The sequence below is a fragment of the Saimiri boliviensis genome, chromosome 18 (genome assembly GCF_048565385.1).
Source record: "Saimiri boliviensis isolate mSaiBol1 chromosome 18, mSaiBol1.pri, whole genome shotgun sequence".
In the NCBI taxonomy this organism is placed as follows: domain Eukaryota; kingdom Metazoa; phylum Chordata; class Mammalia; order Primates; family Cebidae; genus Saimiri; species Saimiri boliviensis.
In genome coordinates, this window is record NC_133466.1 from 11751762 (window position 1) to 11768082 (window position 16321).

The window sequence follows — 16321 nt, forward strand, 5'->3', positions numbered from 1 at the left end:
CTAAGGAATGCAACAATCTCATTATGGCAAACAAATTAAATAAAACTTTCTATTCTCATGTAATGTATTCAAGGAATTCATAAAGAATTATGATAGAACTGGTTAGTTACGGCATCAGTTAACACTGCTCAGACATTTACACAGAAAACCCATCTAACTCAAGGAGTACTCTCCAGTTACGATATGATGATGACTGTATTGAATATAAAAAAGACATAAGATTTTTACCATGAGGGTCTGAATTATATAGGTTTTGGTCAGTTGGCATCTATATAATATTTAAGATTATGTCACTAAGCGGAGATTGGGAAAGAAAGCAATTATTTGCGTAATAAATGCTCAAAATGATTTTTTTAGGCCTAAATTGTCTGGTTTGGTTGTTTTCATAGAGCAAAGAAACTGAGTTTCAGTTTCATTTGGGACAGTACAGATGGCATTCATGTCACTGTGAGAACTCTACTGGTCTGTGCAGTTTTAAGATGAAATACTTATCTATATAAGTCAGATGAGACTAGACTATGTTAGGTGAAGCAATGACCACAATTTAGCTACAGAGAGGCTCGGAAAACTTGATTCTTAGTAAACTGAATGGGTCTCTTTTAAAAGTCAAAGGGCTCATAATAAAATATAATTAGAAAATTCAGTTTTTGATGATTAATATGTCTGACAGTATTTTCCATAAAGTATTCTGATTTTGTAAAAAGATAAACTTTTGTTTTTCTTTAGTTTAATATATTGGTCATAAGTGTAGTCTATCTTAAGATAAAATTCAATCTCATTTCAAACATTTACACAATGTCCTTGATCCTTTTGCAGAACATAATACAACTCAGACCCTCACCTTCTCCTGAAAAGGTCGGCTTGGCTGCTGGAGAGGCTACTCGCTTTAGACTAGCTGGACTCTCTGAAGAACCAGACTCCACGCTGCAACAAGGGAAGAAGAGAGTATTTTATTTTTTGTCTTAAAATAAAATAGTACAAATGACACTGATTTTTCTGTTAAAACTGTTTGAATTTTAAAACTATAAATAATCCACAGCTGAAATAGTTGTACTTAGCTAGGTTAAAAACACATAACAAGGTACTACAGAAGCATGACTCTAAGCTTGCATTCTTCTTCTTCTTAAGAGATAGGGTCTTGCTATGTTGCCCAGGCTGGAGTGCAGTGGCTATTCACAGGCGCAATCCCACTACTGATCAGCACAGGAGTTTTGACCTGCTCCATTTCCTACCTGAGCCATTCACCTCTCCTTAGGCAACCTGGTGGTCCCTTGCTCCCTGGAGGTCACCATATTGATGCCAAACTTAGTGTGGACACCCGATCAGCAGAGCGCACTACAGCCCAGAACTCCTAGGCTCAAGCGATCCTTCCACCTCAGCCTCCCGAGTAGCTGGGACTACAGACACGCGCCACTGTGCCCAGCGCTCGCATTCTTAATTTTCAGCACTTTGCTATACTGGACACACAGCCTATGTACTAGTTTATTTCAAGGGATGATTGATTGAGAGATGCTCATTGAATAATTTTGCTATTTTCATCTTCCGAAAGCTCATAATTTGTTTTGAACATCAATATGGTTAAAGGAATTAAACAACAACCTTAAGGTTCCATGCTGTAAGAACCTAATGAAAAAGACAATTAAGTCCTTCTGATCATTTCCCCAAATGCTTTGGGTTTCTAAATATTCACATATATCTGGTACAGTGCTGATAATAAGCATAAAGAGAGTCATAATCTCCAACTAATGCACAAGAGTGTTCCAGGTATCAGAGCTGAATTCCTTCTTGTGTAAGGCAATGAAAAACAAGACACATAGGTTTCCATAAGGGTAGAAAAAATGCGCTTAATCTGTAAGAGGCTCCCTTTTTGTACTCCGTATTTTCAAACTTTTGCAGTTAAAAGATCTAGAAGACAAACTAATCCTGTAACTCCTGTGAATCTTAACTAGCGCAAACAGTAATTTAATGCCTAATACTGTTTTCATTAAATACAAGCAGATAAATACAAAAATACCTTGTAGATTTCCTTATGGGCCCTGAAATGAGTTTGACGTAAGACTTGGGGAACCAACCCTTCTGACCTTGAACTTCTCCAAACCACCACATGTCTTGCTGTTCCAGGACGGTGATGACATCATTTTTGTTAAAATTTAAATGGTTGTCTTTTTTGGCTCTCCAAGGATACAGGGCTTGAGCTTGTAGACCCTCCACCTTTTCACCCTTGTGTGGAATAACATAAAAGACCTCTTGTTATGTTGTGGTTTGTTATCAATTAGGGCAGACGTGAACATGGCACCTCTCCAACAAGCACAGGCCAGACAAGCACACACGGTCACAAACGGCCCTGAGGCAGCACAGCAGGAGTGCTGGATGCTTCACTGTTTCCCAACAATTGTTTACTTCCAAAAGTGGAGGCAAAAACCTGCCAGTCTCTTCACAAAGTCATTGTCTGACCATCTAGAACTCTCTATTTCAACAAGCCAGGCGGTCACAATTATTCTGTTGCATCTGGCTATGTGCCTTTTATATTTTGGTTCTATTTTCACTGTCAAGTTGCCCAGGACACCTCCACATTTCCAATCTGACTGGTATTTTTAGTGGAGGATTAACACTGGAGCAGAAATTTTATGAGTTTTCATGAGATCATTAACTGGCATTTTAGTTTAGGTGGACAAGGGAAATAGGCCCTGTGCTGGATTATGCTTGTTTTAGTTCCTTTTTAGAGAAAACAGGGATTTGGTTAGCATAAATTCATTGTAATTGCCATTTATTGTACATCTACATGCACTGCCCCATGAGACCACAAAAATGAAAAAAAACAGTCTCTGCTTCCCCCAAATAATTTAGGGAAAAGCACTTTATTAACCATAAAATTCTATAAAGATGGACAGTATGGTATCATTAGCAAGTAACTCACAAATAATGGGGAAGAAAGAGTTAAAAACAACCAAATATACCATCTGGCAGAATGAAATGTACTAAAAAGGAGTTCCTACTATTCATTGCAGGAATGAAGAGAAAAGAGGGATGAATTCTGCCTGGGGCCATAAGGGTAAATTTCACAGAAGGGTCAGCATCTGAGATGGGCCATGAAGGATGAGAAGGACTTTGACAGCTAGGGCTTCGGAGGAAGGATACTCCAGGCCGAGGGCACAGCATGGGCAAAGGCCTCGAGGTGGAACACTGCAGGGGATCCGGGAAGAGAAGCACAATCCGGGGCTGCGTGTGGCCTAGTCTCATGGAGGGGTGGAGGAGGAGGTCAGGCTGGAAAGGCAGGGTGAGGCATTTATTATCTTTTAAGAAGCTACAGCATTAAACCATTACAATATCTTAAAGCATTTAGTAAAAAAAATGAAACGTCAACTCTCAATCACATATGTGAATAGAAAAGAACAAAGGATAATGCCTAGAGATAAATACTTCTGAACCAATTTGTACTTGCCTTTTAAGTTATTTCTATTAGCTGACATTAAGTTATGATTCTGTCTGATAAACAGAGAATTTACAACAGGTCAATTAGTTTTAGCATCTATGTGCTAACCTCTAATCCTGGTCTTCATGTGAGCTTGCCCTCTTAAACTCACAACATCCCTATCCTATTTCCTTCCATTTAGCTGTACATTCACTCCTTGAAGTCCCTCAGAGCTGAGGAGGTTTCCCTGGATTTCGAACACCCACTAAGACTGTATATTCCTGACCTTGGATTTTTCCCTCTCGCAGCGGCCTGCTGCCTGCATAGCTCCTCATCCCACAGCCCGTCTGCACTGTCTAATCCTCTTGGCCACTTCACTGATTTCTCTAAGCATGGACCCCAGGGTCAGCCTTTCAACTGTGCCCTCACTGGTACTTCAGAATCTCTCCCGAGAAATCTTCCCCATGTCTGCTTTGTCAACCTTTTCACACTGATGGGACCTAATGATCCCAGCCTGGGCTGGATGTGGACTCTGGGTATGAATCCCAGGTCTGTCGCTTACTAATTTTCTGACTTTGGCAACTGTTTAATCTCTCTCAATCTCCATTTCTACATCTGTAAAGTAGAGATGATACTTTCCCCAAAAACCTATTAAAGTTTAGCAATCCCATGGTAATATAAGATGTGTGTAGGTGGGGAGGGGAAGAAGTTTAGTAAGATCCATGCACAGTATTGCTATGATAGAAATAACAGTAGTGAACTATATTACTATTATTATTCCTAGTCCCAAGCTGTGAAGTATTGCTAGAGAAAGCTGAGGCAATGTGCAATGACCTACGACAGACTCAGGTTAAAATAAGCCTGGCAATTCTTAATTCTTTTGTTTTTTTCTTTTCTTTTTTTGAGATGGAGTCTTGCTCTGTCACCCAGAACGGAGTGCAGTGGTGCAATCTCAGCTCACCGCAACCTCCACTTCCTGGGTTCAAGTGATTCTCCTGCCTCACCCTCCTACCAGAGTAGCTGGGATTACAGGTGCCTACCACCACACCCAGCTGATTCTTGTATTTTTTTTTTTTTTTTTTCTCAGTAGAGACGAGCTTTCACCATGTTGGCCAGGCTGGTCACAAACTCCTGATCTCAGGTGATCTGCTCGCCTCCCAAAGTGCTGCCATAACAGGCATGAGCCACCACACCAGCCCAATTCTTCATTGTTGTCAGATCCCTCATGTGCCTGCTCCCAAACCTCTTCTATGCTCCACAGCCGCCTGGGGCTCCCTCCTCACTGAGAACAGTATCATGCAGCCCAGCCTCGACATCTTTCTTGGCTTTATGTTCTCCAATCTCTCTTCACCCTTCCTCACCCAGAAGAAAGCGACTCTTGTCTTTTCTGTGCCTTTACCATTGTCTGCCTTGTACCAATTATATCTTCTGATAATTCACTTTTCTATATCCATCTCCACTGGCAACATGGCTGGTTCTTGCTTTCCCAGACCGCTCCACGCTGCTCCTTCTCTGTCCTTTTGCAGACCTTTCCACTTCCTTGCTGCTCGTTTCCTTTTACGCCCCAGCAGTGTGGTTTCATCCTTCTCCTTCTCAGGTCACAAAGCTCTAGCTGTCACAATGAATGGTCTCTTCTTTGCCCTGACCACAATACTTAATATTAACATAAGCAACCTCCCCTTCCCCACCTCCACTTTCTGGAACAACCTCCCTACCCTGTCACTGAGTCACTGTTAACTAAGCATGTGACATGTGCTAAATGCTGAGCTGGGACAGATGCAAAGGAAAGTACCATTTCCTGCTGAGTAGCTCCTGTTCTTCTTCCAGGCTACAGAACACACACGTGCCTGTGGATTTGCTATTTTCTCCCTGTATTCTCTCTCCTTGGACGACCTCACACATTTCCTGAGATCTGATAAGGTTCTCTATGAGAATGGCTTCAATCTATAATCCCAGTCTCGCCCTCTCTTCCACCCTCCAGATTGATGTTCCAACAGCCTGCCAGACAGGGTCCCACAATCACCTTCAACTCAACACATCTAAAACCCAACTCTCCCTTTAACTACACATTCATTTCACTCTCTGCCTTCCTCCTTTCTTTTAAAGTGGACCATTTTCCTCGATTCCAGTCCTCTTCCCTTTCCTTCGGCTCCCACAGGCATTGTGACTCCAACCTCTTCACTCTCCTCTGCAGTCTCTCGCACGTGCTCTCCTCTTCTGCTTCCACCAGCACCTCCCTACTTGGTGACCATCAACTCGGCTGGGTCCAGGCCTGCCCTGGGTCGCAGCTAGGTGACAGCAGCAGCCCCGACTGGTGGCACTGCCTGCCGGCCCCCCACTCTAATCTTCCTACATACCACACTTCCAGATGGATCTTCCTAGAGCCTGTGTTTCATCTGGGTGTGGATCAGAAACGATCCTGGAGCCCCCAGTGCCTCCCAGATGGGCACTTGCTGTTTGGCTTGATTATTTCCAGAAATTTCATTATTTTATCGTTATTGTATGAAGCAAAAGAGAACGATTCAGAATAACTACCTTTGTCCTTTCAGCATTATTCTTTCTGAGGAGAGCATTTCAGAGCTTCCCATTAACCTTTACTCGGTCTACCTTTTCTAATAAAAACTCAATGGTCTAGACAAACGGAGTGGGCCATGATTTTCCTTAAACAGATTCTGACTGTCTGCCTTAAACCCTTTCTCCCAGAATTTTCTGTCTGATATGCTGGCCCTCTCCATTTTCTAGTAAGATCTTACCCACTGGTCAAGATGCAGCTCAAATGCCACTTCAGCAATAAAGCTTCCTTGATCAACCCAGGCAGGAGAAGTCAACTATGCCCCACCCCCACACCCAAACTCCCAACTATTCACAGCAGATTTCTGGCTCCTGAACTGGATTCCCATACTGACAGCCAACCCAGACACATATAATGAGGCTTGCTTCTAAATGACACTGCCAACAAGCATTTGCTGAAGTCGCTGGCACTAGATAGCATGCTAAGTCTTCACACTCTCACTGGCTGCCTTTACCTGGCCTAGCACAGGAGATGGGGAGGAACCAGTGGCTGTGGCTGGAGTAAAGGCGGACCTCTGCCTTAGCTGGCCGGCACTTGGAACGGTGAGAGAGGGCTGGGTTGCCCATGCATCCCAGTTATCCGTTTCTGGTTTCTCATTTGCGCTGGTGGGCCACCTGGAGGGAAAAGCACAACACCATGAATAGCAAGCACTCTCTAATATGCCAGCTTTTTACCCACAGTATAGTGCCAAAAAAAAAAAAAAGAGAGAGAGAGAAAGAAAGATGGCAAGCGAAGAGCCTGTGCAACACAAACCCACTATATTTATGTGGCTTTCTACAGTTAAAGAACAAGGAGGAGGCTAAGCACAATGGCTCATGCCTATAATCCCAGCACTGTGGGAGGCCAAGGTGGGCGGGTCACCTGAAGTCAAGAGTTCGAGACCAGCTAGGCCAACATGGTGAAACCCCGTCTCTACTAAAAATACAAAAATTAGCTGGGCATGGTGGTGAATGCCTGTAGTCTCAGCTACTCAGGAAGCTGAGGCAGGAGAATCACTTGAACCTGGGAGGTAGACATTGCAGGGTGCCAAGATCACACAACTGCACTCCAGACTGGGTAACAGACTGAGACTCTTATCTCGGGGTTAAAAAAAAAAAAGAAGAAGAAGAAGCAGCAGCAGAACAAAGAGGAGAGAAAAAGGCATTAGGCTTAGGTTTGAGTCTGAGCTTCACATATTAGTAATAACCCCCTCAGGCAAATTATAATACATTTTCTCAATTTTGATTTCCTCAGTGATAAAATAGGAACAATACTGTGCCACTTAAGATTAGATGTGAGGGTCACATGAAATAGTGACTAGGGAAACACTCTGTAACTGTAAAGCACCAGAGAAATATCCTCACGTGATCATTATCAGTTGTAATAACAATAGTTAAATGAGAAAAAAGAAGCTACATGTCACCTACAGAGCGGGAGCTTCTCAACACCACTTCTCTGACCCATGCATACTATAGTAAGCACCTGGTCACATGCCTGGATGCCATGCAATTACATGTGGCATCCTGACAGCAACCAGTTGTCCTGGATGTTGGGGACAGTTCTAGTTTTGTGATTTTAATAATTTTAGATAAACAGGCTGGGCATGGTGGTTGATACCTCTAATCCCAGAGCTTTGGGAGGCCAAGGCGGGAGAATCACTTGAGTTTGGGAGTTCAAGACCAGTCTGAGAAACATATTGAGACCTAATCACTACAAATAATTTAAAAATTAGCTGGGCATGGCAGCATGAACCTGTAGTCCCAGCTATTTGGGAGGCTGGGGCAGGAGGACTGCTTGAGCCCAGGAGGTCAAGGCTGTTGTTGTGAGCCATGGTTGTGCTACTGCACTCCAGCCTGGGTGATGAAGTGAGACCCTGTCTCAAAATAATAATAAATAATTTTAGATAAACATATCTGTGTGAGTGCAGATCTAAAGGTAATTTACTTGTTACATCTTTGTAAGATATACAAACAAATCTGAAAATCAAAGTAATTCCTGATTTTTTATTTAGAAAATAAGATGCCCAAAATTATAGCAAGAGAACTGCATACCATACATTTATTGAGGAAGAGTCATTCTGATTTGATCCATAGCAAAAAAAAAAAAAAAAAAAAAAAAATCCTGTAAAGTATGCTATTACCTGTAGTCTTCTATTTTAGCCTAAGCTTTAGTTTTCGGAACTTTTCAGTCGAGATCAAAAGAGGAAGGGAAAGCTTCAATTTGGAAGTCAAGCTAATGGAAGGTTATTGGTTTTTTTAAAAGCAGAGATTAGATGGGGGGGAACCTTCTTTAGCACCTTCACCTTATTTCACGTAAAAATAAAGTATGAAAAACTTGCTATTCCTTACATCCTTCCCTCCACTTCCTCCTGCCCTGGGTAATTATTCTTTCTTCCCTCTATTTGTTCCATCTGATCCTTCTCCAGCAATACATCCAGATTCCTTGCCTTTGATTTGTTTCTTCTGAAAGATGATTAGACTTGAAAAAAAACTTCAAATACTTCTTATTCAAATCACTCATACTTGGGTCCTAGTATAAAATATTTTTAGACAATTGCTCATCTAGGTCATGGCCCTATAAACTGGAAGTCTGGACAGCGATTTCATCTATCATTTCAAACCTCTGCTTACACGCAGTTTTTAAAATGCCACTTCCTGATGAACCAGGGCACAGAACTAACCGTGGCCAAGCGCAAACACTTCTTCATTCTACTGTACATTTGTGTAAGATTAATGAAAGTGGAAAGCTTTAAAGGAAACAGCTTTCTATCTTATTCAGAACCACATGACTGAATTCAATTTTTGCTTCTGCCTGGCAAGAAAAAGTGCTATTTGCATGCAGGAAATGACTCTCAAAATTTGCTGACTGACATGGATGTCAAAACAGATTATCAGGAAACTATATTTCTCCATTCCTCTACAAGAGTGATAGATACAAATACAATATTGAACAAAACAAGATCATAGGCAAATATTTTGTAAAAGCCAGCTCCCTTTCATAGAGGGACAACCCAAGACTATGAAAATACTTAGAGGGGGAAAAAAAGATGATCAAATTGGGATTTCAAAAATCACCAGGAAGAGCCCACTAACACGTACGTGGTGCTGAAGTCGGCCCAGTTATTGGGGGTCGTGGAGGGTTCTGAAGAGGTTATTGCCAAAGGGGCAGGGGTCTCACGCAAGGCCAGTTTGGGGGCAGGGGCAGATGCTGAATCAGTCACTGGTTTCACTGGAGCAGGAACCTCATTTTCTGGGATTTTCTCTGCATAGTTTGCAGGGAACCATCCTGTCTTTCCTTTTAATTCTCCTCCAAGCCATCCGGGTTCTCCAGTTTGGCTTTCATCCACCTGTGGAAAAAGTCAAAACTTCAATTTAAGTGGAACTAAATCAACCCCTGAATAGACCCAGCACCCTGCTACAGCAAAGTCCCAAGCCTCTGCCCTCTTTAGACTGACATATGGCATAGGAATTTCTTCATTTTAGTCCAGGTGTCTGGGAAAAGAGTCTCCAAGCAGTAATGCTGAAAAAAATGCACTATAATTCAAGTTCTTACTCTCTGTACTTTTTTGAAAAGCCTTTCCCCATGCTTTCCTAATAATGGCAGTTGAGACAAAGTGCCTGGAGTCCTCAGGCATGTAATTTAAATGTTTTGATTTGGGAAGTGACCTGACAGGCTTCATCACTCAGAAAGTCACGTAATTATTAAAAATAATTTGACTTGGGTTTATTATTTCAAGTTGAAAGAAAAGGGTTCAATCAATATAAATTCAGTACTCTGAAAACCTCCAATAACTAAGTAGTATTTATTCAGTATAGGGACAAGGAAGATTTAAAAAGAACAAGGATTTGCTTCCATGGGAAGCAACGCTGACTGCTGCTGTGTTTAGTCATTTAAAAGCTCCACAGACACATGATGAGAAAATTAAGGATGTCATTATTCGCAGCAATAATCAATTGTATTAAGTAGTTTTTTTTTGCACAAATTTAACTTGCATATTCTACAAAAGTGCACATGAGAATACAGAATCATACTGTTCAAAAATTTCACAGAGGCTATCACACCAAATGCTTTTAAGCTTTGCATTTTAATTCTGACTCAAATGGATCATCCAAAATGGCCAAAACGATTCTATTTTTCTTTATAAGTTGCCCCTACTATCTGATGAGCAACAGGAGAATGACTTTGGAGGACAATCACATTTGCTATTAGAAAACTTATTTTCAGCCGGGCGCAGTGGTTCATGCCTGTAATCCCAGCACTTTGGGAAGCTGAGGCAGGTGGATCACCTGAGGTCAAGAGTTTGAGACCAGCCTGGGCAACATAGCGAAACCCTGTCTCTACTAAAAATAAATAAATAAATAAATATATAAGAAAGTTAGCCAGGTTTGGTGGCAGGTGCCTGTAATCCCAGCTACTTGGGAGGATGAGGCAGGAGAATCGCTTGAACCCAGAAGGTAGAGGTTGCAGTGAGCTGAGATTGCACCACTGCACTCCAGCCTGGGCGACAACGAGACTCCATCTCAAAACAAAACAAAAAGCTTATTTTCATTACTATAATTTTTATAAGGATCTTATCTTATGAAACCATATATCTTATTTTTATGCCTTCATATGCTGCCTAAGGAGTAAAACATCAAACACTTCATTGGACATTAAAGTTGCTGTTTAGAATTCAGACATGGGTAGGCAGGGTGATACACAACAATGATTTTGGAAAAATCTGACAAAAATATCAGTTGTCTAACCCATTCAAGTATTCAGTAAAAACTAATTAAAAATAAAGCAAAAAATGATTACATTAAACAAACATCTATCCGTATGTTCTAAGTGGAGAGTAAGTAACAGGGTTCAATATTTATTAGCTTATTTGAATAAAAAAATCCTTGGGGCAGAGGTGGAGAAAACAGAATACAAGGCAAGATTTACTACTGAATTCTACCTGTTATTTACAAAATAGTCAGCAAGTAGGTGATGCCTACTTGCTCCACTTTAGGGAATTTATTGTCACATATAAGAGCAATGTTTAAAGCTGAGAATTCTCCAAACAACCGAAAAAGGAGTTCCCTCGGATAAAATGCAGTAGCACTTCCAAAGGTTGAATTTCTGGCTTGACAGTTCTGTCATTCCCACTCACACTTACACCCACTGAACACACTAGCCACTTTCCAGTCATTGTTTTGTTCGTACTGTTCTTTTTCTGGGCAGTCCCAACTGTTTCTCTAGATGAGGACTTAAGATAAATTCTCCCCCATTTGGATCTTCTTTTATGCTAAACTAAAATGGCTAGATGCTGGTGATACACTCTAACTTTAGAACTGCTCCACACTAGAAACATAGCTGTCTCTATCCAAGCCAGGTCCTGCCAGGCGTCTTAGTAGACTCAGTAGTCAAGATCAGTCACCTTGGTTCTAGGACCAAAGGTGCTGTCAGGCAGGAGTGGGTTAGGAGCTTGAGCCAAACACACGATTACTTAGTATCAAGACTGCAAAGTGTAACCATCAAGAATAGGGCTCTGCAGTTGACCATCTCAATTTAAGTGCTAGTTCTACAATCTATTAACTGGTTGACTTTGGGCAAGTTTAATCTCTTGACAACTCAGTTTCTTCATCTGTAAAATGGGGATAATAAAAATACCTGACTTTTATATAATGCTCATTGTGACAATGGACAAATATTTACACCAATGCCTGACATACAAGAAGTGTTAAGATTTTTTTTTTTTTTTTTTTTTTTTTTTTTTTTGGAGTTGGAGTCTCACTCTTGTCACCCAGGCTGGAGTGCAGTGGCACGATCTCGGCTCACTGCAACCTCTGCCTCCTGGGTTCAAGCAATTCTCCTGCCTCAGCCACCCAAGTAGCTGGGATTACAGGCACCTGCCACCACACCCGGCTCATTTTTGTATTTTTAGTAGAGACAGAGTTTTACCATGTTGGCCAGGCTGGTCTCAAACTCCTGACCTCAGGTGATCTGCCCATCTTGGCCTCCCAAAGTGCTGGGATTACAGACACCTGACATCACGCCCAGCTAATTTTTATGTTTTTAGTAGAGATGGGGTTTCACCATGTTGGCCAGGCTGGTCCTGAACTCCTGACCTTAGGTGATCTGCCCGCCTTGGCCTCCCAAAGTGCTGGGATTACAGACACCCACTGCCACACCTAGCTGGATTTTTTTTTTTAAGTCATTTCTCTTGTTGTCCAGCTCTGATTTTGTGCTGTAGTTCTCTTACTTGGGCTTCTGTCCTGTTCTAAAAGCCTCGTTTGACTTTACCTTCACTCGAGGTAACAATCTGTTTCTTTGCACAGGAGTGCCCTGCTCCTTCTAGGTTGACCTTGCCATAGCAATCCATTCGGGGCTCAAGTCAATCCCTTGACTGACGGGAACTCCTACCCATCTGCTCATTTTGAACCTCCTCAAAGGTCAGCTGCTTTGCTAAATTATGTCCCCTGATCTATTGTCACTCCCTTGAAACAATGGGTCATGGCTGGTTAATAAGACTTTTAGGTCAGGTGTGGTGGCTCACTCCTGTAATTCCAGCACTTTGGTAGGCCGAGGTGGGCAACAAGATGAAACCCTGTCTCTAAGACAAATACAAAAATTAGTCGGGTGTGGTGGTGCATGCCTGTAATCCCAGCTACTCAGAAGGCTGAGGCAGGAGAATAGCTTGAACCTGGGAGGCGGAGGTTAGAGTGAGCCAAGTTCGCACCACTGCACTCCAGCCTGGGTGATAGAGCCAGTCCCCGTGTCAAAGAAAAAAAAAAAAAAAGATAAAAAGACTTTCGGTGGACATCTGGAATGGGATCTGAAACCCTGCAGAAATGTCCTCCCCCTCCAGTAAACTGATAACACCAGCCTGTCCCCACATATGATAGAACGCATGCTGGTGCAGTGTAAACTTAAGAGTGAAGGAGGGGCCATATCAACCTCTTATCTCTACAAGCAAGAGCTTCTACCATCCCCAAGGCCAACAGTGAAATCAGTATTTCACTTTTAAGCAAAGAAATCCACTGGTCTCAAACCCCCCCCCCCAAAACAATAGTCTCAATTAGTTTAATTTACTCTTATAAGAATATGTTAATTTTAATAAATTATTACATTTTAAGATTCAGGGGATGTAAAAGACATTCATTCTTAACACCTAAATTAAATTAACCACTTAGAAAGAGCACAAAAGTCAGCATATGAAAATGAGAAATATTTCTTCCTGGATTTGGAAAACTATCCAAAATGCCAATCCAATTTTGGAAAACATAAGATTATGGCAGACCAAGAAGTAGGAACACAAACGGCTTTGTAATATGACTGGTTCCAATGTGGACTTTTACACAATGTACAATTTACCCACTGGGGGCTATACAGGAGATTTTATTATCAACAATTTTGGTTTCAATACAATTTCATTTATCAGTCACACTGTAACACCCGAGTGTATTTGGGAGTAATTCTAGTGAAACATCATTAAAGTGAAGTACAAACACCAGATACTGTTCACATTTCTGGGACTATGTTACAGAGCTAGTCTACAAAATGTTAGCAATTACACACTGCATACTGCAGCTCACTGATGCAACAGTCAAATACACACAGCAGCCACTGCAGGTTCGAGTCCATTTGGCTAAAGCCTGACAATATTAAACTTCTTTTCTCAATTTTTATATGTTCAATGGCTGCTGTCTTCATTAGGTAAGATTATTATTTCTAAAATCTCTGACCTTGTCACAAAGGAGGGAAGGAGAAATTCCTTTTTCCCTCAAAGATAACATGATAAACAAGTGTAGCAAACAGGTTTAGCCTGTGTATTCAGACCAGCTGACAGTGGCTGCATAGGATGTGTTGAGGAGTGCAGGTAGCAAAACATTTTTCATGGATTTGTTGGTTTTGAAATGTAAGATTTCTCCCCAGATTCCTAGATAAGGATATTAAAACTTTTTCTAAAGCTCCAACCTGGAGGCTGGCAAATTTTTCCTCTGTTCCAACTACTCAAATCTGCCATGATAGCACAAAAGCAGCTGTGTAGACAATATTTGAATGAAGGAGCCCGGCCATGTTCCAATAAAACTTTATTACAAAACAGGCAGTAATTGAGCTGGATTTAAGCCAACCCTGTAATCACGTGTATACTGGTCCCTCAAAACTGCAGTGACATTACGGCCAATCATTACTAAATGAGTTCTGTTCAGATGTTTAATCTATGGAAATCTATGGCAGGTAGAGGAAAAAGGTATTGCTGGCTACATTTTTTAAAATGTCTGTCAAGAGAAGAAAAGGAAAAAGTAAGAGTTAAAAATTGTTACAAGAGTAACACTAAGACAATTTCCAGAATGAACTGACTGGCTAATGACTGATAACTACTAAAGAAGTCCATTCCTTTTTGGATGTTTTTGTGAGGATATTTTCTAGAACTGATTTAGGATTAGTCCTGACAGGAAAAAAGAGAATAGGTTAGATTAGTGGTTCCCGAAATTGACTCTTAACACAGGCGTCCCCAAACTGCGGCCCCCTGAGGCCATTTATCCAGCCCCCCGCCGCACTTCAGGAAGGGGCACCTCTTTCATTGGTGGTCAGTGAGAGGAGCACAGTATGTGGCGGCCCTCTAACAGTCTGAGGGACAGTGAACTGGCCGCCTGTGTAAAAAGTTTGGGGACGCCTGCCCAAACAGAACCACCTGGCCAGGCTTTCAAATAGTGTATATGCAGTAAAGTTCCCAGAATCTCTGGGGGTGAGCCCTGGGATGGGTTATTTTTTGGAAGCTCCCTCAGCAATCTGGATGTGTTCAGGCCTGCATCCATCCAAGGAGAAGCATTTAAACCAAGCTTGTCCAAACTACAGCCCACAGGCTACATGTGACCCCGGACAGCTTTTAATGCAGCTCAACACAAATTCGTAAACTTTCTTAAAACATTATGAGATTTTTTGGTGATTTTTTTTAAAGCTCATGAGCTAGTGTTAGTGCATTTTATGTGTGATCCAAGACCAATCTTCTTGCAATGTGGCCCAGGAAAGCCAAAAGATTGCACACTCCTGAATTAGATGCTCAGCCTGTGTCCTCAAGATCTCAACAAAACAGCAGTGAGCCTAGGTCTTCTCGTTTCTTATACTCTACTAACATGTTACAGATGTCAAATTTGATTTTCACCCCCCAAGTATTGGAACTTCCCAATCAAGAGAGGCCATATATTTTCTAAGCATCTAAGCCTTAGTCATCAAGGTCAAATTCAATCTCGCTATAGAGATATTCTCTATATCTCTATATCATCGCTTTACACTGATTCCTCTCTTTTAAATTTCTAGCAGAGTTAGTGAATATTTATTGAGAACTTCATCGAATATTGGCCTTTTCATGTGTTTCTCTAGATTTTTTCTAAAAAGATCTTAAGCATATGAATGACAGACATGATAATTTTCTATGAACAACAACACTGAAAATAATGCTATATACAAGATATCACATTAAATTTTTGTTAACCATGAGAAGTTATATTTTTGGATAGAACCAAGCTAAGTTTTTCTAAAAGCAAAATATTTTGAAGGCTTAGACTGCCTACATTAAAAAAGAAAACACCATTACACTGTTGGACTTTAAAAATCTAACATATTATAGTAAGGTATATCCCAAAGAACTTTGAGGAATTTGAGAATCTGATGACTGTGCCCACAAAAGTAAAAGCGAACCCCTGATTTTTCAACCTAGAGATACTGAAAGTAACGTTCTACTACATGTTGCATGCTCATCTTCTGTTAATTGCAAAACTCACAAAATTTAAAAGATGCAAACCTGTTGCTATTAGATGTCAATATCTATCTTTTTGTATTAATTGTTACCCTCACAAAGATAACACAGCTGGAATGGCACTTGGAGTATCAAAATGCATTTTGTAGCACAAAATCAAAACACTGCTATCCCTTCCTCAAGCCAATGAATGATGCCTAGTAGTACACTTTACATTTCATTACATGTTTGGGAGGTCTGAGATAAAATAAACACCATTACAGTCCTGGGTAGATATTCTCTGCTATACTTGTCCTTGAAGTTGAATTTATGTTTAGTGTTTTATTAAAAATTACAACTTAGATACATTTATTGAAAATAATATAGAAGTCTATAAAATTCAACATGAAAGTCCCTTCTTTACTGTCCAGTGGCAACCACTGTTAACAGCTGGATACACTATATTTCAAAATTATTAACTATACATAAACACATAAATACATATATAGTTTTATTTCTAACCAAAATGCAATTATGCTGCACACATTTGTCTGCTTTTTTGATGGAAAACTTATTTGTATATGTGATCTATATAAGTTTTAATCTTCAGTATTTTTTTAGCTATATCATAATTTATTTAAACCATCCCTTT

General features: G+C 40.8%; 1 protein-coding gene across 13 annotated transcripts in view; it reads right to left on the reverse strand.

The window, feature by feature from the left end:
- Positions 1-16321, reverse strand: part of ITSN1 (intersectin 1) — a 248418-nt gene that overhangs the window by 80512 nt on the left and 151585 nt on the right. For all 13 annotated transcript variants that reach the window (XM_074389318.1, XM_074389317.1, XM_074389319.1 and 10 more), the window contains 4 exons: positions 9062-9309; positions 6439-6598; positions 2015-2220; positions 842-924 (listed from right to left, as the gene is read on the reverse strand). In XM_074389318.1, the coding sequence (XP_074245419.1) occupies positions 842-924; positions 2015-2220; positions 6439-6598; positions 9062-9309 (697 nt within the window). The remainder of the gene's footprint in view (positions 1-841; positions 925-2014; positions 2221-6438; positions 6599-9061; positions 9310-16321) is intronic.